The following is a 20,366-nucleotide window of genomic DNA, read 5'->3' as shown; positions in this document are numbered from 1 at the left end:
CTTGAAGAAGGAAGAAAAGTTTATCTGGTCTGCTGAATGCAACAGGAGTTTTGAAGAACTCAAACGACGGTTGGTATCTGCACCTGTTTTGATTCTGCCTGATCAGACGAAAGATTTCCAGGTTTATTGTGATGCATCTCGCCAGGGGCTAGGATGTGTGTTGATGCAAGATGGCAAAGTGGTTTCTTACGCTTCACGATAGTTGTGTCCTCATGAAGGCAACTACCCGACCCACGATCTGGAATTGGCCGCAGTTGTTCATGCTTTAAAGATCTGGCGGCACTATCTCATCGGTAACCGTTGTGAGGTATATACAGATCACAAAAGTCTAAAGTACATCTTGACTCAACCTGATTTGAATCTCCGACGACGAAGATGGTTGGAGCTGATTAAGGATTATGATATGGGAATACACTACCATCCCGGCAAGGCCAATGTGGTTGCAGATGCCTTGAGCAGGAAGAGTTACTGCAACGTCGCATGGATAGAGGAACTATGTTGTGAGGTTTAACGTGATTTGGAACATCTGAACCTTGGTATAGTTGGGCACGGATTCGTGGCTGCCCTAGAGGCACAACCCACACTGGTGGAGCAGGTTTGCATAGCTCAAGCAAGTGATCCTGAAATAGAGAGCTCAAAAAGAACATGAGAGTTGGAAAAGCCCGAGGTTTTGTTGAGGATGAACAAGGAACAATCTGGATAGGAGAAAGATTGTGTGTACCTGAAAACAAAGAGTTAAAGTTAAAGGACTTGATACTGACAGAAGCTCATCAAACTCAGTATGCCATTCATCCTGGCAGTACCAAAATGTACCAAGACCTCAAACAAAAGTTCTGGTGGGTCAGTATGAGAAGGGAAATAGCTGAATTCGTCGCACTCTGTGACGTCTGCCAGCGAGTAAAAGTAGAGCACCAAAGGCCAGCAGGTTTGCTACAACCCCTTTAGATTCCAGAATGGAAATGGGAAGAAATTGGAATGGATTTCATCACCGGTTTGCCCAGGACGTCATCAGGGCATGATTCTATTTGGGTAGTCGTTGACCGACTCACTAAAGTGGCTCATTTCATTCCGGTGTATACTACCTAGGGAAGAAGTTAGCAGAACTTTATCTGGCAAGAATCATGTATTTACATGGTGTACCTAAGAAGATAGTGTCTGATCGAGGGAGCCAATTCACTTCAAAGTTCTGGTAGAAATTGCAAGAAGAATTGGGAACCCGTCTGAACTTCAGCACAGCCTACCATCCGCAGACGGATGGTCAGACCGAGCGAGTCAACCAAATATTGGAGGATATGTTAAAGAGCTTGTGCGCTTGATTTTGGTGGAGCATGGGACAAAAGCTTGCCGTATGCTAAGTTCTCCTACAATAACAGTTACTAGGCTAGTCTGCAAATGGCACCGTTTGAAGCACTGTATGGACGGAGGTGTCGCACTCCGCTCTTCTGGGATCAGACAGGGGAACGCCAATTGTTTGGTACAGAAGTTTTAAATGAGGCAGAAGAAAAAGTCAGAGCTGTCAGGGAAAGATTGAGAATCGCACAATCTCGACAGAAAAGCTATGCAGATAACCGCCGAAGGGATCTCACTTTCGAAGCAGGGGATTATGTGTATCTCTGTGTCACTCCGCTCAGGCGAGTACACCGCTTCCAAACCAAAGGAAAGTTGGCACCACGCTTTATTGGACCATATCGGATTTTGGAACGCAGGGGTGAAGTTGCTTACCAGCTTGAGCTTCCCTCCAGCATGCTTGGCATCCATAATGTGTTCCACGTTTCTCAGTTGAAGAAATGTTTGAGAGTTCCTGAGGAACAGACAAGTCCTTATTACATCGAAATTCAGGAAGATCTGACATATGTGGAGAAGCCGACTCGTATCCTCGAAACCAGTGAGAGAAGGACCAGGAACAAGGTAATCAGATTCTGCAAAGTTCAGTGGAGTCACCACTCAGAGGAAGAGGCCACTTGGAAAAGAGAAGATGAGTTGAAGGCCGCCCATCCGCACCTCTTCGCCAGCTCTTCCGAATCTCGGGGTCGAGATTCCGTTTAAGGGGGGTAGGTTTGTCACGCCCTGAACTTTTCCTCTTCTTCTTTCTTTAAAAAAATATTAAATAAATCATCCGAAGAAATTATCTTAATTAACCTAGAGCTAATTCCATAATTAATAAATGCATTCAATAATCGGAAATGGCATTGTGGGATTTTTCTTGGGTTCCACATGTCGCAATTGATTAGCAGGATTTTTAGTGGAATTTTCAGAGCCCTATACGTAATTTTAACCAATTAAAAATGAGCAGGTGCAATATTTAATCCAAGGAAAATCCCTTTCTCTTTTTGCTCTTTTTCTTTTTCTTCTTTTTCTCTTTTGGGTCGCCGGCCCATCTCCCTCCTGCGCTCGGCCTCCTATTTCTTGGGCCGGCCCATGCGCCCCTTCCTCCTCTCTTTGGGACGCCGACAGGTGTGCCCCACCTGTTGGTCGTCTCCTACCTCCGGCAGTTAGAGCCGGAGCCCCAACCGCCCGCGCCACCGCCTTTCCCGCCTATCCGCGCCCCCACTCCGCCCGCACCTCGCGCCCACGTCGCCGCTCTTTCCCCGCGTCTACTGCCCCCCGCGCGCGCATGAAATGGGCAGGATTCATTTTGAATCCCACCTCTCTCTCTCTCCGCCCCATGTCGCCAGCGGTTTTGGCCACCCTCCCGGCCACGTCCGCCCCTCCCGTGCCTATAAAATCCTTCCCCCGAGCCCCCTCTCTCGTTTCCCACTCTCGCCGTCCCCTCCCGTGCTTCCTACCGCGCTCGCACTGCTCGCCGCACGCACCGCCACACGCACCGCCGCTTGCCGCCGCCTCCGGCCACACGCCGCCATTGCTAGAGTCATCGCCTCGCCGCACAATCACCGCTGCTAGATTCGCCGCTACGAGAGCTACCTCGGTTGCCGCTCGCTTTCGCTTTCTGTGAGCCGCCGCCGTACCGCTCTACCCATGCCACACCCGAGCTCCGCTGCCGCCGCCCATCTCTGGCCACGCGCCGCCGCCGCTAGAGCCGCCGCCACGCCGTGAAGCCGCCGTCGTCGCACTCGCCAGTGCCGCCCGCACCTCGGCCACCATTCGGTTGCCGCCAATCGTCGCCGAAGCGCCGCTTCCCTCGCACGCCCGTGAGCTCTCCATTACCACCCAACTCCAGCCGGCCGCTCTAGTCGCCGTGGTCATCCTCCCCTTCCCCTAACCCGGTCATCGCCTTTCCTAGGTTGTGCCTGACCCCGTCCGCCGTTGTCGGAAGCGCCGCCGCCGCTTGTCTCTTCCCGCGCCGGTCGCCGTCATCGCCTCGGTGAGGAATCCCCTCTCCTCCTTCCTTCCCTCTCTCCCATGAGCGCCGCCACCGGTGACTGCGTGCGCCGCCGCCACTCGCCATGGCTGGCCAGCTGGCTTTCTGCCAAGCCGAGCCGTGCCTAGCCAGCGCCTGCGACGTCCGATCGGCCTCGGGCCAATCTGGACCGTCAGTCCCGTGGACCGGCGGTGGACCACCCACGTGGTCCCGGTCCATGGTAGACCGGCACCCTTTGAACCGTTGACGTGCGGGGCCCGCTTGCCGGCGCCGCCCCCCCCCCCCCCCTTCGCTGACGTCAGCCCTGGGCTTTATTGCGCAATAAAATTGATTAAGGATTTTTCTTTATTAGTAAAAATACAGTTTACATTCTAAAATTCATAAGTAATTCATCCGAGCTCTGTTTAAGTCCATTCAAGTCTCAGTAAATTCATAAAAATCCCTAGAATCCATTAAAAATGGTTTTGTTTCCTGTTTCAGTAGACTTATAGCATGTTTTGCTTGTGTGCTTTGTTTGTCGCGTAGATTTCGGCCGTTTCGTCGATCCGCGATTTCTCGAAGACGTTGCTGAGATCTTATCAGTGCGAGAGCAAGGCAAGTCATGCATTACAATTGATCATATTGTACCCAATTTATAAATATCCCGTATTTCTATTAAATGTTGCATTCTCTTTACAATGTCATGTGGGATGGGTCCTATTACTCAGCCATCTATTGTTTACCTTATGCCATTGATAACTTGGGTATCAAAATAACTAGATGTTGGTTTAGGAAACGCTTAGCCATGCCTAGTTCAACTAGTACACAAATGGGGATCACATTATTACATAGACTTTGACTATTAGCATAGCTTTGGATTGGTGCCACCGCAATGGTGATAGTTAATTAAAATACACTGAATGGTGGGCTGTGGGTGCATGGATTTGCTGGTCACACCCATGGCAGTTAAGGACCGGTTCACGGGAAACCCTGGGAGACTTACCGTGCTTACCACAAGCGGGAGTGGGTAACTGCTTGATCTGAAGTATAGCTCGACCCTTTCCTAGGCACCGGTAGCGAGGGTGGGTGTGATGGAGTTGGGTCGGCCGGGTTGTCCGGTTGTCCAGCTGCCGGATTCACCGCGGCATAAGAGGGGACCGCTCACTGCCTTTTGAGGGGTGGGGGTGAAACCTTAGCGTGGTGTGGATGGTTAGGGAGGGTTATGCGGAGGGTCTTGTCACGATTTCCCTCTTTGCAGTATCATGGTGATACTTCGGGGCATGGCGACATGTGTGGAATCGTGTCTTGTGGGTACAGTTGTACACCTCTGGCCAGAGTAAAACTATTCGAATAGCAGTGCCCGCGGTTATGGGCGATCAACCAGATTCACCGTGATTAGTCTCACCCCCAGTTTAGCTTAATGAACTGGTGTAGTTCAGGTGGTTGGTTGGGCCTGTTGCAACGTGGTGTAGCGTTGCACAGTGATTGGTTAATATTGATTAATTACTACAACTGTTTATACTGCTTTCAACTACTGTTTTAAAATGCCTGTTTTATTGCAAATGAACCCTTTAGCCTCCTTTGGATATATCCTGCATCATACCCCCTCTTCCAATATGACTTGCTAAGTACAATGGGTAGTGCTCAGTCTTGCTCTCTTTTCCCCCACACTAGAGCTGAAGACATTTCTAGTTGGAGCTGTCTTCTTGAGATTGGTTTCGTCACTTCCATCAAGGTTTGCCTGTGGATTGGAGTCGCCCCGCTGCAGAAGTCAAGCTTCCAAGTCTAGCTCGTTTTATCTTTTCTGCTACATTTGTAATCTTTTATCTTTTTGTAAGACGTGGATTTGTATGTCAACAATTATCGTTTGTGTACCCTGGCTGGTCCTAGACAGGGGTTTAATGCACATTCAGGTTAGAAATTCCGGTTCGTGAATTTTTAGGCGTGACACCTGCCTACCTTTAGTTGTTGTCGTTGGATAGTCTTAGCCTTAGGTAGATTACACATGTTCCCTGAGTTCGATATCCTTTTGGGGTCACCGGAAGGTAAAGTGCTATAGCGGTACTCCGTGCGCTTGCGGATTTATCTGTGGTCGTAAAAAATATCAACAGGTTGTTTATTGGGATACTTGTGATTAACACATGTTTATGACTTCTAAATGATTTCTATGCGTATGCAATACTGTTGTGTGCTGATGTTGTGTCAAGTTGGAGAGAATTTGTGCTCGGATATGGTTTCTTGTTTGATTCATGTGTAGGTGTGTCTTGATGCCTTCGGAAAGTATTGCCGATGATGAATTGGGAGTAAGCTTGGGAGAAAATAAACTCCAGACGATCGAGATATCATGTGGGATGAAGAACAATGCACATGGTTGGTGAAGATTCCATGCGGCATATGATAGGGAGACTGTGTGCATATGGGATGAGGAGTCGAATTCGGAAAGAGACCAAATTTAGTATGATTGGAGTTTGTAAAGTTCGTGTCTTGGGAAGGTTTCATAGGGGATTATAACTTCTTTTACAAGTTGGATTTGTGGTTTTAGGTTGCCTATCTATGGGTACAAATAGAGAGGGGTGTTTGAAGCCTCCTGGTAACGATTGTGTGAGAGTTGAGTTTACAAAAAAGTTGGGGTTTCGAATTTACTCGATATTTTCGAGAGAAGTGCTGTTGTTGCACTCTGTAAACACGAATAGAAGTAATAAGGGTCAAGCTATTTTTGAGATATCTTCGATTTGTGTTTTCTTAGGGCGGCGGTCCAATCAGTGGAACATTGATATTCAGACCGATGGCATCGTCCCAGTCAGGCCGGTGAATCCACCGCAGTCAAACCGGCGGTGGCGACAGGAGGAGGCAACGCAAAGGGCGGATAGACCAATTGATATATACCAATTAGACTGGCAGTATAATCACGGTCAAACTGGCGCAAGACCTATGGTCAGACTGATCTCCATCAATTTAAGGGTAAATTTTAATTCCGTTAAAAGTTTTGGTTTTTGGGTACACCAACTTGCTAAGCAATCCTATAGCCAGTAAATAAAAGAGGAATTTTTGTGCTTGAAGGGGTGGGCAACCGGAGGGGATTTCAGGAACCCGGAAGGGCATGCAACCGATGCACAAGATGCTGGCAGGCATTGATCTCTTACTTGGCTTTCCAGGTTTCCCCGCTCCACTGGCCGACCACACTACTGCCTCCTTGGGCCAGTGCCCTGCAAGAGATGGCAACCACTTCCCAGGGCGGATCTAAAGGTTTTGAAAGAAGAGAGGTTGCAGTGGTGGTGTCGTGGTGACTGGCACCGAGAGATGGTGGTAGGGGCTTCCGGCCAAAGGATGAATGGACATCAAACATTCCTCAATGTGTTGCTACCCGCTTTCAGCCAGTTCTGCCCTCCCACCAGCCATCACCCATTGATCGAGATGGTTGACTAGTGTTTGGGTGCTCGCCTACTCATTTGGACAGCGGCTGCCACTTGGCTCACTGGTGGAGAAGAGGAGAAGCTGAGTGGCTGTGCTGAGAACCTGGTGGCAACTTGCCTTAGGGAAGAGTGACAAAGACGATGGCCCTACCGCACATCCTGCCAATAGATCCGGTGGCGTCGTGCCTCCTCCCTTGCATGGATCCGTCTGTTGCCGCCATCCCAATCTACATCACCGGCCAATGACCTCGTCATGACCTCTACCTCTCACTGGGCTGGCGCTGGGAGGACAAGGTCACTACAAACAAGGAAGAACGTCTCGGTGCCGTTGCTCGGAGGAACAGACTATTCCATCAATGTTGGAGGTATGTCACGAGGGCCTTCGGCCAGCTTGCCAAAACCATCTAAGCTATCAAAACATCAGCCAAGTCCCTTGGGCGAAACCATTGGGCAAAGCCTAAGGGCAAAGACCAAGGGATTCGCCATCAAGCATTAGGCGAAGCCCGGTGGCGGAGATCGATGGGTTCGCCGCCAAGCTCGACAATAGACCGAAGGCCTACCAAGGGCGAAGGCCGTCAAGTGAAGCATGAAGCCGTCGCCCTAAGTAGAGAATGCCTTCGGCTAAGGGCTTAAGAGACCTGGTGGCCCGTGGAGGCCCTTCGCCACCTAGCGGTCTGGCCCAGGAAGACCGCCCTAGGGCCCATAGGTACAAAAGACACTGTATGACACTGTAATGTCCCTATCATAAGGGTAACCATGTAAATTCCCCTATAATAATCAAACCCTAGAGGGTATGAGCCTGTACCTGCATTATAAATAGTCCCCAATGGCCATGTAATGGAGGGATCCCAAAATTTTCACCAATTAATATATTGCTTTATTATTCCAAACACCTACCTGGTTTCGACGTCCTTCGACGTGACATGGTTGTCGTTCGACAACAATCAACATAGTCCATCGGCACCGAGTGCCTAGGCCGAGATGGATGGGTAGAGAGGCATGGCAAAGCGGATGCCTAATGCTAGGCACTAACGGTGCTCCACGACATAAGTCGAAGGAGGATGGAGATGCTCTGCGGGGTCCAGCTATAGGCAATGGACCTTGGATTTGGCCATCTCCAACCCGTAAACCACTGTGGCAGATCTAGGCCCAAAGATGACACAGTGACCCGGCGTCCTCAAGCAACACACGTACCAAGCATCATGAAAATTTTTGGGGCAATTGCATCCGTGCCTCCACTTAAGAAGGCAATTGCTGTTTTACCTCACTTTTTAGGGTTTGTATTTTTACCCTCACTTTTTGAATCTGAATCATCCATGTACCCCCACTTTTAACAGCCAGTTTTAACGGTGTTAGTATAGAAAAAAGGACATTTATACCCTTGGTAGTTATTGCATTTTTGCCCCTATTTTGTGATTTTAGCTTGTGTGATAAGTATTTCGAACAAATATGAGCACCAATTACAAAATTTGACCAAAGTTTGAATAAAATTTCAATAGTATTTACAAAATTTAACCAAAATGCGCTGGTGAATGCCATGCTGCTTGAAGGAGGAGTACGTGCGTCATCCACGACGGCTCCATGTGCCACGCACTCAGCTTGAGGCTCCGCTCCAGCTCGTCCAGCACACCGCGGCCCCCGGCGTGGATGCAGAAGTGGTCGAGCGCCGGGGTGAAGTCCGGCAGGTAGGTCTTGACGCCGGCGAGGAACACGCGGTGGAGCACCACCATGGCGAGGAACAGGAGCTGCTCCGACAGCGGGAGCACCAGCGGGCCCAGCGTCGTGATGTTGGTGCGCAGCGCCTCGCCGGCGATGGACATGAGCTCCTTGGACAGCGACTCCTCCTCGCGTGCTCGCCGTCGGCGCTAGGGTCCGCCGCCTCCACACGCGCCTGCGGCCACCGGCGCCGCCTCGCCCACGGCCGCCTCCGCGCGCGCCCGCTACCGCTGCCGTCGCCGCCTCAAAGCATGCCCGCGGCCGCCGCCGCCTCAGCGCATGCCCACGGCTGCCGCCGCCTCCCCGCGCGCCCGCGGCCGCTACCGCCGCTGCCTCAGCGCATGCCCACGGCCGCCGCCGCCTCCGCGCGCGACCGCCTGCGCCCTCGCCGTCGACGCTAGGGAAGCTGCCTCGCCCACGAAACAGACTACTCAGGCCTTATCCATTCCCTCAGAGGTACAAAGGTAATTTCATATTTTCTAAAACCTTTTTATATTTCCTTTTGTATTTCATTAACACAAAATGTGGGACCCACCAAATGGATGTCACAAATAAGGGTAGACGGTTGGTTCAGATTCAAAAAGTGGGGGTAAAAGTGCAAACCCTAAAAAGTAAGGGTAAAACAGCAATTGGCTTTCAAAATGAGGGCATAGATGTAATTATCCCAAAAATTTTTCGTAACATATCATGCAAATATTGTCTACACTAGTTAAATCTTGAAATCCAAATTATTTAGTGCTGTTCACTATAATAGTTATTTTGCCACCTCTTGCATTTGGTTCAAGCTCCGCACTAGTACTCCAGTTTGTCACTAATGGCACGATCTGTGATATCATTATAATGCAACCTCATTTGAAATCATTAGCTGTCCTTGGACACTGCAGCACCCGGACCTAAATGCCTCTGTATAAAGCTTAAGCTGAGTTGTGGAACCGTGCAGATGTATGTTAAGGCCACTCGTACGGAGAACGCACACCGTTCGCATGAAATGCTTCCTGAAGCCGCCCGTTCCAATCGACCGGGGCTATGTTGGGACATGCGTGTGTAACACCCGATGGCTAGCTCCTTGGTGTATATGTCACTAAACCATCACATGTGTTGGCAGAAAACGAAAGATCGAGTCACAACTCCTGAAAATATAGGCGTGTCTAGTAATGCATGCTATTATTTATTTTTATATAGGAGTAAAACTGAAAATGTACTGCAATAACACCTAGAAAATAGAATAACGCTTTACAGTACACGATGCTAATTAAGAGGCCTTCAGTGATCAAAGTCCCTATAACACCTCGTACAAATAATCAACAAGTAGATTCCAATTTAATCTATCATGCTAGTATAGGTGGCCAAATGGGTGTTGGACCGCGGTTGACGTGTGCTAGAAAAAGAAGATGAGGAAAAAGGGAAAAAAGTAAAGAAATGGGAGAGGAAAATGGGTAACAAATATGCAAAACTAGAAAAGCATCTGAAAAATTAGATGAAAATGAAAAAAAATATAGAGAAATATATAGGAAAATAAAAATGGGAAAATGGGCCAGCCCATGCTGTGTTGTGCCATGGGCTGTGCAACGCTTGCCCGCTAGAAAAATAGTCCATGCCCAGCCAACCATGCTAGCTTGGGTAAGTATATATGCTTATGCTAAGTACCACTTGTTAGATAGATCTCCCTCCCCTTGAGCCCAACAGCTCAAGGGGGCCTTGACCCGCACCCTGATCGGGGGCGCCCAGCCCAATGGCTAGTGGGCCCCTGTCACACTGTGCCATATAAAGAGGGGTGGAGGACGGGACGGCACAAGACACGAGGTTTACCGCCGCCGCCACTCCACCCCATAAACCCTAAACCGATCTCGAGGGGGCGCAACCAGTGACGGGAAGTCCACCGCCGCGCCACGCCTTGTCGTCGACACCATCACCGCCGTCAACGTCAAGCGTGCGACGACAACGACGATGGCCAGCCAGACTTCCTCCTCCTCAACAACGACTGGTCACATCCCTAAACCCTCTCATTCCCTCTTGTTTATTCATCCATTGTTGTTCAATCATCCATCGCAAATAGAACCACCTGACTAGATCTAAACCTAGGTGATCCAATAGACAACCCTAACAATGGTATCAGAGCAACCCTAGTGTTTAGATTGGTTCAGGAAAAAATCCAAAAGAAAAGCAAAGAAAAGCAAACGATCCGATAGATCGAAAAGATTGAAACCCTAACCCTAATCTTACCTCGTCGCCGGCCGTCGATGACGTCGGCCACGGAGGGGGGGAGAGGCAAAGAGGCACCGCCGAGGAGCCACTCGACGGCCGTGCGCGCACCTGCGGGTGCACGCGCGTGCCGGCGAGGGGGCCCGCGGCGGTGCCACCATCTCCGTCGTCGCCGGTCTCTCACTCTTCACTCGCGTGGAGGGGCGAGACGGTGGGGGGGGAGAAGAGAAAAGAATAGAGGGCGTGGTGGCACGAGGGTGTCGGCCATGGCGCGACGGCGTCGGCGCTCGGCACGGCGCATGCCCGCAAGAGAAAGAAGGAGGGGGCGCCGTGGCACAACCGCTCAACGGCGGCGCACTCACCCACGAGTGAGTGCGCGCACCGGCGAAGGGGAAGGGCGACGGCGCCGCCGTGTCGCCGCCGGCGCTGTGCTAGGGTTTCGGCAACGGCGACGCCGCTCCGCGCACGCCCGCAAGAGAGAAGAGGAAGAGAGGCTAGGGTTTCGGCCGGCCGGCAGCTGGGGTCGGGTTTTGTCCCTCCAATCTCAGCGCCCGGCCGTCCGATCGAAACCCTAGCGATCGGACGGCCGACGGTGGCCGGACCGAAATCGGCCCAAGTGGGGAGCGCACGGCGGCGGCTTTCCCGGCCCAGGCCTAGGTTGCGGCCTAGGGAGGGGAGGGGGCGCCCGCCCGCGCGCAAGGCGGCCGTGGGCCGACCGGCCAGGCCGGCCAAAAGTTCATTTTTGGTCCCTCGGGGCCGAAAGGAAAAGGAAAAGAGTCTATTTTAAGTCCTTGTTTCAGAAGCATTTACAATTATAGTTAGTAAATGTGTTTATTTCTAAGAAATTTGAACCAACGTGAAAATTGTTTAGAGAATAGAAAAATGTGAGAAATGCTTCTGAACATGTATTTTGTATATTTTCATGCAAATTACAATAGAATTTTGAATTGTTTTTACATGTTTTACCTCTGTTTAAATTTGAACCAACGGGAGAATTTTTACAGAGAGTAAACAACAGAGTTTTGTTACTGTTCATATGAATTGTATATAGATCTTCCACTGCAAATAGATGAAATTGATGAAAATTAGTGTTTCTAAAATTAAATTTCGAACCAACGGGAGATTTTAATTTTAGGAACATTAATTATGTGCTATGATGTTATAATTTTCTGACCAACGTTGATAATTGCAATGTTATAGTTATGGTTCTATGTGTTATGTCTATTTTCTGCCCAACGGTGATATACACTTAATACATAATATTTTAATGTTAATTTTGTTCTCACAATACATGATCATATCAGGTGGCTACTCCTTGATGGGTTACATTAAAGATATTCCGACCCTGAAAGGAGATAACTACAAAGAATGGAAAAGAGAACTCGACTTTGCTTTTATCTTGAGAGAGGTGGACTGGGTGTTGACTACCCCATGTCCTATGGAACCTGCTGAACTTTTCAGAGGTGAAAATGAGTCAGATGCTGAATAGCAAAAGAGAGAGAGGGACAATGCTTCCCTCATCATGTCGTATGACATTGAGCATGCGAAATGGTCCTTAGCCAACAAGAACTGTTTGGCTGCGGTAAAGAACATGATTGAGCCAACCATATTCGGCTCAATCATAGAGTATGACACTGTCTCTAAGTACCTCGAATGTATAAAGAGCCAATTTACTGGTTCTTCAAAGTTTCATGCGACACAGCTGATAAAGCAGCTTGTGACAGAGAGGTACCATGGAGGTGGTGTAAAAGACCACATTCTTAGGATGAGCAACATGGCTTCCAAGTTGAAGCAAAAAGATTTGGGCATCTCAGATGACTTTCTGGTCCATCTGGTTATGTCCTCTTTGCCAAAGAACTTTGACAACCTTGTTGTCAACTACAAAATAAGTCTAGAGAAATGGGATATTGAAGAGCACATCTCTAATTGTGTGCAAGAGGAGGAAAGACTCAAAGAGATCAATGGTGGCTCCATTAACCTTGTTAAAGATAACAAGGAAAAGAGCCACAGGTCACCCTCCTCAAAAACAAAATAGCCTCAGCATCTGGGCAATTTTTCGACTGGCATGAGCAGTGTCAGGAGAGAAGACCTTCTACATTCCAACTTATGCCGATCCCATCGATAGTTAATCTTGTGCGCAAAAGCCTGAGTGGCAACACATCAACACACAGGTTCTCATCATTTTGGCTTATTCGTGGAATAATCCAAATGGCATATTTATAAACGAAAAGTAATTTGCGAATAAAACTTTTATAAGCGTGTTCTTAGCGATCTAAAAGCATATAAAGGCTGAAAATAAATTTCGATGAAAACCATAAAATCAGCTTAAAATTTAAAGTTGAAAATTTAAATTTTGGCTGCTAATTAAGCATAAGAAAAAATGAGGCGGTGTTGTCTGGTGCCAATGGTTTGCAAATGGCAAGTCAGAGACCATCTCGAAGCAGTCAGTGCAAGGCCGCTCTCCGTCGTCCCAAACTCACCCAACACACAACAAACGCTGCTGGGAGGTTCCAGCGTGCATCCTCAATTTCCTTCCTTCCTTCGCATCTGATGCCACGACTAGGGCCCTTGATCCTCTTTATTTATTCATATGCAGCCACCTGCTGCCTTCTGCCCGGTTTCCTTCACTCATTGCGGATTACAATTTGTAACCACGGCTGCTGCCACTGCTAGAGAACAGCTACGGGGATTTCTTCGCTTTCACCGGGTCACATTGGTTCTCGCATGCTACCATGGCTGTCTCACATGCAGTCATCCATGGTGGAATTGAAATGGTCATGCGCATCCAATTATGGTTCGATACAAAGTTGTCCTAGCATAGCCTATCAATTTTATGGGCCGAATACATTTCATTGTAATTTGTAAACCTGTTTTGGCACATATGGGGGGAATCAAGCTGCAATTGACCAAAGCGTAGCATGATACATGTATGAAATTCGTTCTTCAGTTGTTTGTTACTCCTGAGTCCTGAATTCTAGTGTTCATTCTCCATGAAAAGAAAAATTGTTCCTTCCATATATTATGAAGATCATGAAGATCGTCAGATTGAGATGTTCTTGGTCTATAAACCAGGTACGTATATATTGTAGTTCATGCTATGGATGTTCAGATCACAACAACATTAAAGTGGCAGTTGAACTAAAGGCGGTTGATTGACAGAGCAACGCTAAGAGTTGTATGTCAATGTAATGTACTACTTCGGCTTTAATTAGTACTCCCTCCGTTTCACAATATAAGGCTTTCTAGCATTACCCACATACATTTAGATGTTAATAAATCTAGACATATGTATGTGTTTAGATTCATTAACATCTATATGTATGTGGGCAATGCTATAAAGTCTTACATTGTGAAACAGAGGGAGTATCGTTTACTCACCCATATATGCATATATGCATATATATATATATAACCACAAGCCATGTTTTAGCTCTTGGCTCCTTCGTGTACCTATTTCATGCTCTTTAGGTATCGGCTTACGAAAACTTGATTCATTCACTTCTTCTCAGGTTTAACTTGCCACGGGTTATATATCGATTGATCAACCATGGGCATCGCTAACCTCAATGTGAATTTGATGTGAAATTGCGTGAATGGAGGACTCAGTAGGAACGAGTGGCACTGGGAAAATACCTTTGTTAGCCTATTCAAAATTGACCATTGGAGCATGATGGTTTGCATGCTCAAACAGAAGTCCATACGCGGTCATGAGTGAAGAGTAGAAGTTTGAGAATATCATAGCGTCTTACCCAGGAAGCACGATTGCAATGCACGAATAAGGATTAGATGGGTTTTGACCAGTAGCACCTCAAGGCTACAACTTTAAAGCATTGGGATGCGATGTTCTACTACAAAAAGCTAGACTCGTTAAGAGCAACGTTAAAAGTGCTGCCCGTTGCTTACTCTTGTAGTCTATGTGGCATTTCAACCTCAGCTATAGGCGTCAATGCAAATAATTCATCAACAGCTTTGTACAACACATCCTCCAATAAACATCATACTTTATTCCCCTTCTCTCCCAGTTGTTCACCTTTCTCTTTATTAATTGTTCACTAGTGTTCTCACCATGAGCTTAGCTTCGAGGAGCAAGTTAAAACATTTCAGCAGAGCTTGCGGACTGAGCACAGTACGACTGAGCTGGAGAGGATGCGGTTGAGCACATCGCTCCGCCGAGCTCGAAAGCCTCCTCCGACATGCCATAGTCGAGTTCGATAGCGAGCGGGTTGTTTCTATGCTGAAGAGCGCCTACTCCGACACCATTGCCATGGACGGCAGCCATGGACCTCCACGTAGGGGTGGGCATTCGGTCTAACCGAGAAATTTGGTTCGGTTCTTTGGTCTTTTAGAAAATTCGGTCTTCAAAATCACAAAGACCGATCGGTCTTCAAGAAAACTCAAGACCGAGAGCTTCGGTCTTCGGATAGTTCGGTTCGGTCTTGGTCATAGACCAAACTAACATTAACAGTGATTTGAAGTTTTGAACAACAAAATAAAACGTACAAGATCGACGAATCAAAGGAACTCAACTCAGATGAAAGACACAATATGATGCCACTAGTAAATAGAGCATGATTTAGGAAAGAAAAAAAAAAGCAAATCGAGCAAATCCATCCTACTACAACTTGGATCCCCGTCGATCTCCACCACTCCACCAGAAGCTCCAGATCCCATCCATCTTGTCTCCCACCATGGGCTCACGGTCGGCCTTCTCCGGCATCGAAATCCCCAGCAAACAACATCTTTCGCCACTGGGGTGTGACTGGCCGACAGGTGCCAGAGAGTGCCAGCTTACGGCAGCCGGTAGGGGTCGCTACTCACCAAAGGGCGGAAGGGTGGTGCGGCGCCAGAGACAGTCTCTTCTGCCGCGAAAGGCGGAAGGGTGGCGCGAAAAGGTGGAAGGGCAGCGCGGCGCCATGCAGGTCGTCGCTAGCGTGGGGACAGGAGAGGATAAGGTTGCGCCACGAGAGGCGGAAGGAGCGATTTTTTTGTCGCTAAACTTTGTCGTGGGGATGGGATCACGGGAGTTAGTTTTGGTAGCTAAACTTTAGCCGGATGGGGTGTTAGTTTTACTCTAGATGCGGAGGTATTGGGCCTTGTAGGCTGAGATATCACATGTGTTATTGGGCCATTTATATATTTCGGTTTTTTCGGTTAATTCGATTACCCGAGACCCAATACCGAATTAACCGAACTAAAATCAGTTAGTTGAAAGTGCAGACCAAATTTGTGACCGAATCTCTCGGTCTCGGTATTTCGATTCAGTCTTTTTCTGCCCACCCCTACCTCCCACGCTTCTCTCCCCTCCATGGTTGGGCTAGTCTTCAGGTGGATGCGTGCACCGCCGATCGTACAAGACAACATGGCGTCAGCAAGCCTGCGGATGGCAGCAAGTTTTCTTAGAGCCTGTGAACAGTCGGCGACTATTTAGTCGCTGGCTTGCTCTCCCTCATCCCACCTCTCTCTCCTCCAGTTCGTTGCAACAAAACGACATGGCATACGTATTGCCAGATGCTAGCGTCCAATTATACTTGCTCTAAAGTGGCTAATCTGAGCTTGCTCGTGTGTTTCGACCATTTTTTTCCTTTAATGGTCATGGGGGAGACTGGGTGAGATAGTCCCCACCCAAATATTTATTCAAAGGCAAATATGAGAAAACAACATCGTACAAGATAAGGTATATGCATGTAGAAACCTTAGTTATATAATGGTGAATGTGATGAAACTAATTTGATGTTCTACATATTGCTATGGTTCTCTATAAGAGCAATTCTACGGTTCTTGAGGAGGTATCATGAGGTACCAAAATTTTAGTCTAAAATTTGGTACCTCATAATACCTAGGTACCAAATTCACAATAGAAAAAATGGTAAATCATTGTACCTCCTTAAGGACAGTAAAATTGCTCTCTCTATAAAGATAAACCCAGAACGTCAAATGGTATAGAACAGAGGGAGGGGAGGGGTAGGGGTGAAAGTAGTCATCGAAATTCATGATCGACGAATGCTCGTTTTCGAATTTTACCAGCCAATAATGTGGAAATGGTTACTGATGAAAACAAAAATGATAATGATAAAAAAATATGGAAATGGAAAAGATTTTGCTGCGCATACTGACCATTTCCAGCTTTTACTGTATTCTTGTGGTAATTATCCTTTTTATATTATCGTAATTACTGTATTTCTAAATACACTAATCCCTCCATCCTATCCTATTTTAAGTGCAGCCATGGTTTTCCGCGCCCAACATTAACTATTTCGTCTTATTTGAAAAAAATTGAAAAAAATTAAAAACATAAGTCACGAGTAAAGTACTATTCATTTTTTTATCATATCCTAACAACAAAAATACTAATTATACAAAATTTTCAAATAAGATAAACGATTAAAGTTGGGCGTGGAAACTTATGGTTGCACTTAAAATGGGACGGAGGGAGTAGTATTTATAGTCTATTTCTTTGTTTTACCCATAGTTTAGAGACCCATGAACTTCTTAACCAAATCCTTAACTTGAGTACAAGGTAAAAAGGAGACAATTTATAATTTACATAATGTAACCTTGAATTTATTTGATCATATTACATAGTTATGCAAAGCTAATATGCGATTAATACCGACCTGTTTCGATCCATATAGTCTGTTTCGGCCGGTTTTCCGATATCATTTTCGTTTCCAGCTTTACAGTTTTTTTTCCATTTTGAAAAAAGATATGGTTATGGAAATATTGTGACGTTTTTCGATGGTTTCAGACATTTTTTTAGGCAACTTAAATTGTATATTGTGCTCGCGTTGATTTCTTGAGTTGCCAACCAATTAATCTATATTGTCCTGACAATCTATGATCCTAACCACCTGCTGCGCAGGCAAAAGGAAACTATAATTAAGTGTTTATTGTGTTGCAATCTTGCAATCCGTTCTTACATTTCATTAGTCGGCCGGCCCTAAATCCAATATAGCGGAGAAACAAAAAACGTAGGAGTATTCAATGTTTTCCTTTCCAATTATTTCTTTTTTTTTCTTCCATTCTTGCGATCATTTTGTCTTGCAAAATATTTGATTTTTTTTCTCAACCTATAATTACAAACAACAATATTTCTTGAATTAACAAAAAACGGCCCGTGTTAGAAGTCTTGAGGTAGGCCAGTTTCAATCAATTTTGAAACCTTTGCACCTGTAAGCAGTATAACTATTTTCTTCCTGGCACTAGTAAAAACTTCCATCAAACTCTACTCCATGCATGACGATTGGGGGCGTACTCCATCTAAGTGCTCATAGTGATTGCTCGTGCTTTGCTGCGGGAATTACTAAGTATTTTTCAATATATAGTTTTTTGACAATCGAGTTAGGAATAAAAAGAAAAGAAAATAATGAAACGTGAGGGTTTATCTTTAAAAACAAATGATATCCGCGATTTGATATGGATCATATTGATAAATATACGTTAAATATTATAAAAATGATAGGTAGATTTGTTAAAATATCGTGAAAATGATGTGGATGGTGATGATTAGATATACTTGCATGTTGATTTGTAAAATTAAATAAATTGTAGATGATATTGTATGCTTGGATGTGGTGAAATATATAATTATTGCTAATGGATATTGATGTGGTATGGTTGCATGCTGAGCTTTAGTAGTCAGTGAGCATAAACTTTATACTAAGATAGGATATCATGCCAGTACCAGCTCTTGTAGTAGTACTATAGCAGGTTCCTTTCTTTCAAGTGTAATATATAGCATGCATGTTTTCCATCTGAACAATGTTGAATGGATTTGAGATACAGCCATATGCCTGGACTCGTGCATTTTCAGTCGGAATGAGCGGCATTGGGTAAACACCTCTAGCTCATCCGGAAGACTACATGTAGACTTGTACAAGTCTACAAGTCAGAGCGCAGTTGAGATGCAGACGTTTGCAGAAGACTACAAGTCAGATCTGGAAAAGGTGCTCATCCGGAAGGGAATCCTCGTTGAGCAGCTCCCGAGAACGTTGGCGCACACGAGAAAATGGATGGCTACAGGTGGTGATGCATGTGTTGTTTGCACTGGTTGAGAAACCATCTTTCATCGGTCGGCCGAATTCCACAATAATCCTGGATGCAATAAAAACCGAGGCTAAAGATGATCTTTAGTCCCGGTTAAAAAATATAACGGACATATTTGATCATTAACCAACCGGGACTAAAGATCATTTTTAGTCCCGGTTCAAATGCTGTCAGGGCCTGTCAGGCCCCCTCGGGATCCAACCGGGACTAAAGATCTCGGGGATCTTTAGCCCTGGTTGGTAACACCAACCGGGACTAAAGTCCCACCCTTATATATATATATATATATATATGTCTTCTTCCTCCTCCAGCTGCCCGAGCAAGCTTCAAAATTTCATCAAAAAAGAGGGGAGGTCATGCCAAAATTTCTAGTGAATTTATTTTGGTGATTACATACAAATCGGAGGTGCCTAAAAGGTTTGCAACTTCATCCTCCAATGTTTTTTTTTGTCATATTATATTTGGAGCTATGTTTTGCACACTTTTTTGTCTCCAAAATTTAGTTGTAAGTTGATGAGAGAGAAAATTTGTGTGGGGAAGAAATAATATATAGAAATTTAGTTGATTTGCTAAACAAGGTTTTATAAAATAGTTGAGAAGGAAAATATAGTGAAAGTTAATCTTAAATAATAGAAAACAAACTAAAATGAAAATTAAAAGAAGTAAAACACAATAATATTAGTTTAAAACTTTAGAAATAGTAAATAAGAATTATTTGGTGTAATATTTTATGATTTTTGTATGAATAAAGATATGTCATTATTGTATGACTGTTGAAAGAGTTGGTAATTATTTTATTGTATTACTGTCATTATTGTAAGAATAATTATTTGTGTACGATTTTTTTTCATGTCATGTAGATGGATCGGTAATGGATGTACACTGACCGATGGTCCAAAGTGTTTATTGACGGCGTGCATTATTTTTTGAGAGTGGCCAAAGCTAACAGGCAAAAGGGTTTTATTTGTTGTCCATGCAATAAGTGTAAGAATTAGAAGGAGTATTCTGCATTCAGGACTATTCATTTCCACTTGTTTGAGTCGGGGTTCATGCCAAGCTATAATTGTTGGACATCCCACGGAGAGCAAGGTGTTGAAATGGAAGAAGATGAAGTGGAAGACGACAATATTCCGGACTTTCCTCAGTACGTTGGATTTGAAGGAAATCAAACGGGCGAGGAGGAAAGGGATGCTGATGGTAACGACGTTGCGGATGATCTTGATCAGATGTTGCAGGACGCCAAGGAGGACTGCGAAAGTGAAAATGGGGCCCATAAATTGGACAAGATGTTAGAGGACCACAGAACGTCGTTGTACCCAGGTTGTGAGCAGGGGCACAAAAAGTTGGATACCATTCTGGAGTTCTTGCAATGGAAGGCAAAAAATGGTGTTAGTGACAAGGCATTTGGCGATTTATTGAAACTCGTCAAGAGCATTCTTCCGGAGGGAAACAAATTGCCCGAGACAACGTACGAGGCTAAGAAGATAGTCTGCCCTCTAGGATTAGAAGTTCAGAAGATTCACGCATGTCCGAATGATTGTATCCTATATCGCGGTGAGGAGTACGAGAACCTAGAAGCATGCCCTGTTTGCAAAGCACTACGATACAAGATTAGACGAGACGATCCAGGAGAAGTTGACGGGCAGCTAACAAAGAAGAGAATTCCTGCTAAGGTGATGTTGTTGGGCGTCTAC

The 20,366-nt window shown here is 46.0% G+C and overlaps 1 protein-coding gene across 1 annotated transcript; it reads left to right on the top strand.

The window, feature by feature from the left end:
• Nucleotides 1–11,947: 11,947 nt before the first annotated feature.
• Nucleotides 11,948–12,664, top strand: LOC107281585 (uncharacterized). Its single transcript, XM_015790442.2, has 2 exons — nt 11,948–12,092; nt 12,189–12,664. The coding sequence occupies exons 1-2, from the start codon at nt 11,948–11,950 to the stop codon at nt 12,662–12,664; spliced, it is 621 nt and encodes a 206-aa protein (XP_015645928.2).
• The last annotated feature ends 7,702 nt before the right edge of the window (nt 12,665–20,366 follow it).

Source organism: Oryza sativa, chromosome 7, assembly GCF_034140825.1.
Source record: "Oryza sativa Japonica Group chromosome 7, ASM3414082v1".
Taxonomy (NCBI): Eukaryota; Viridiplantae; Streptophyta; class Magnoliopsida; order Poales; family Poaceae; genus Oryza; species Oryza sativa.
The sequence above is the reverse complement of the archived record's forward strand: the minus strand, read 5'-3'. Positions and strand labels throughout refer to the sequence as shown.

Coding starts and splice junctions, on each gene's coding strand:
- LOC107281585 (XM_015790442.2), top strand. CDS start 11,948: ATGGGTTACATTAAAGATATTCCGACCCTGAAAGGAGATAACTACAAA. Junction 12,093..12,188: donor ACCTGCTGAACTTTTCAGAG/GTGAAAATGAGT, acceptor AATGGTCCTTAG/CCAACAAGAACTGTTTGGCT.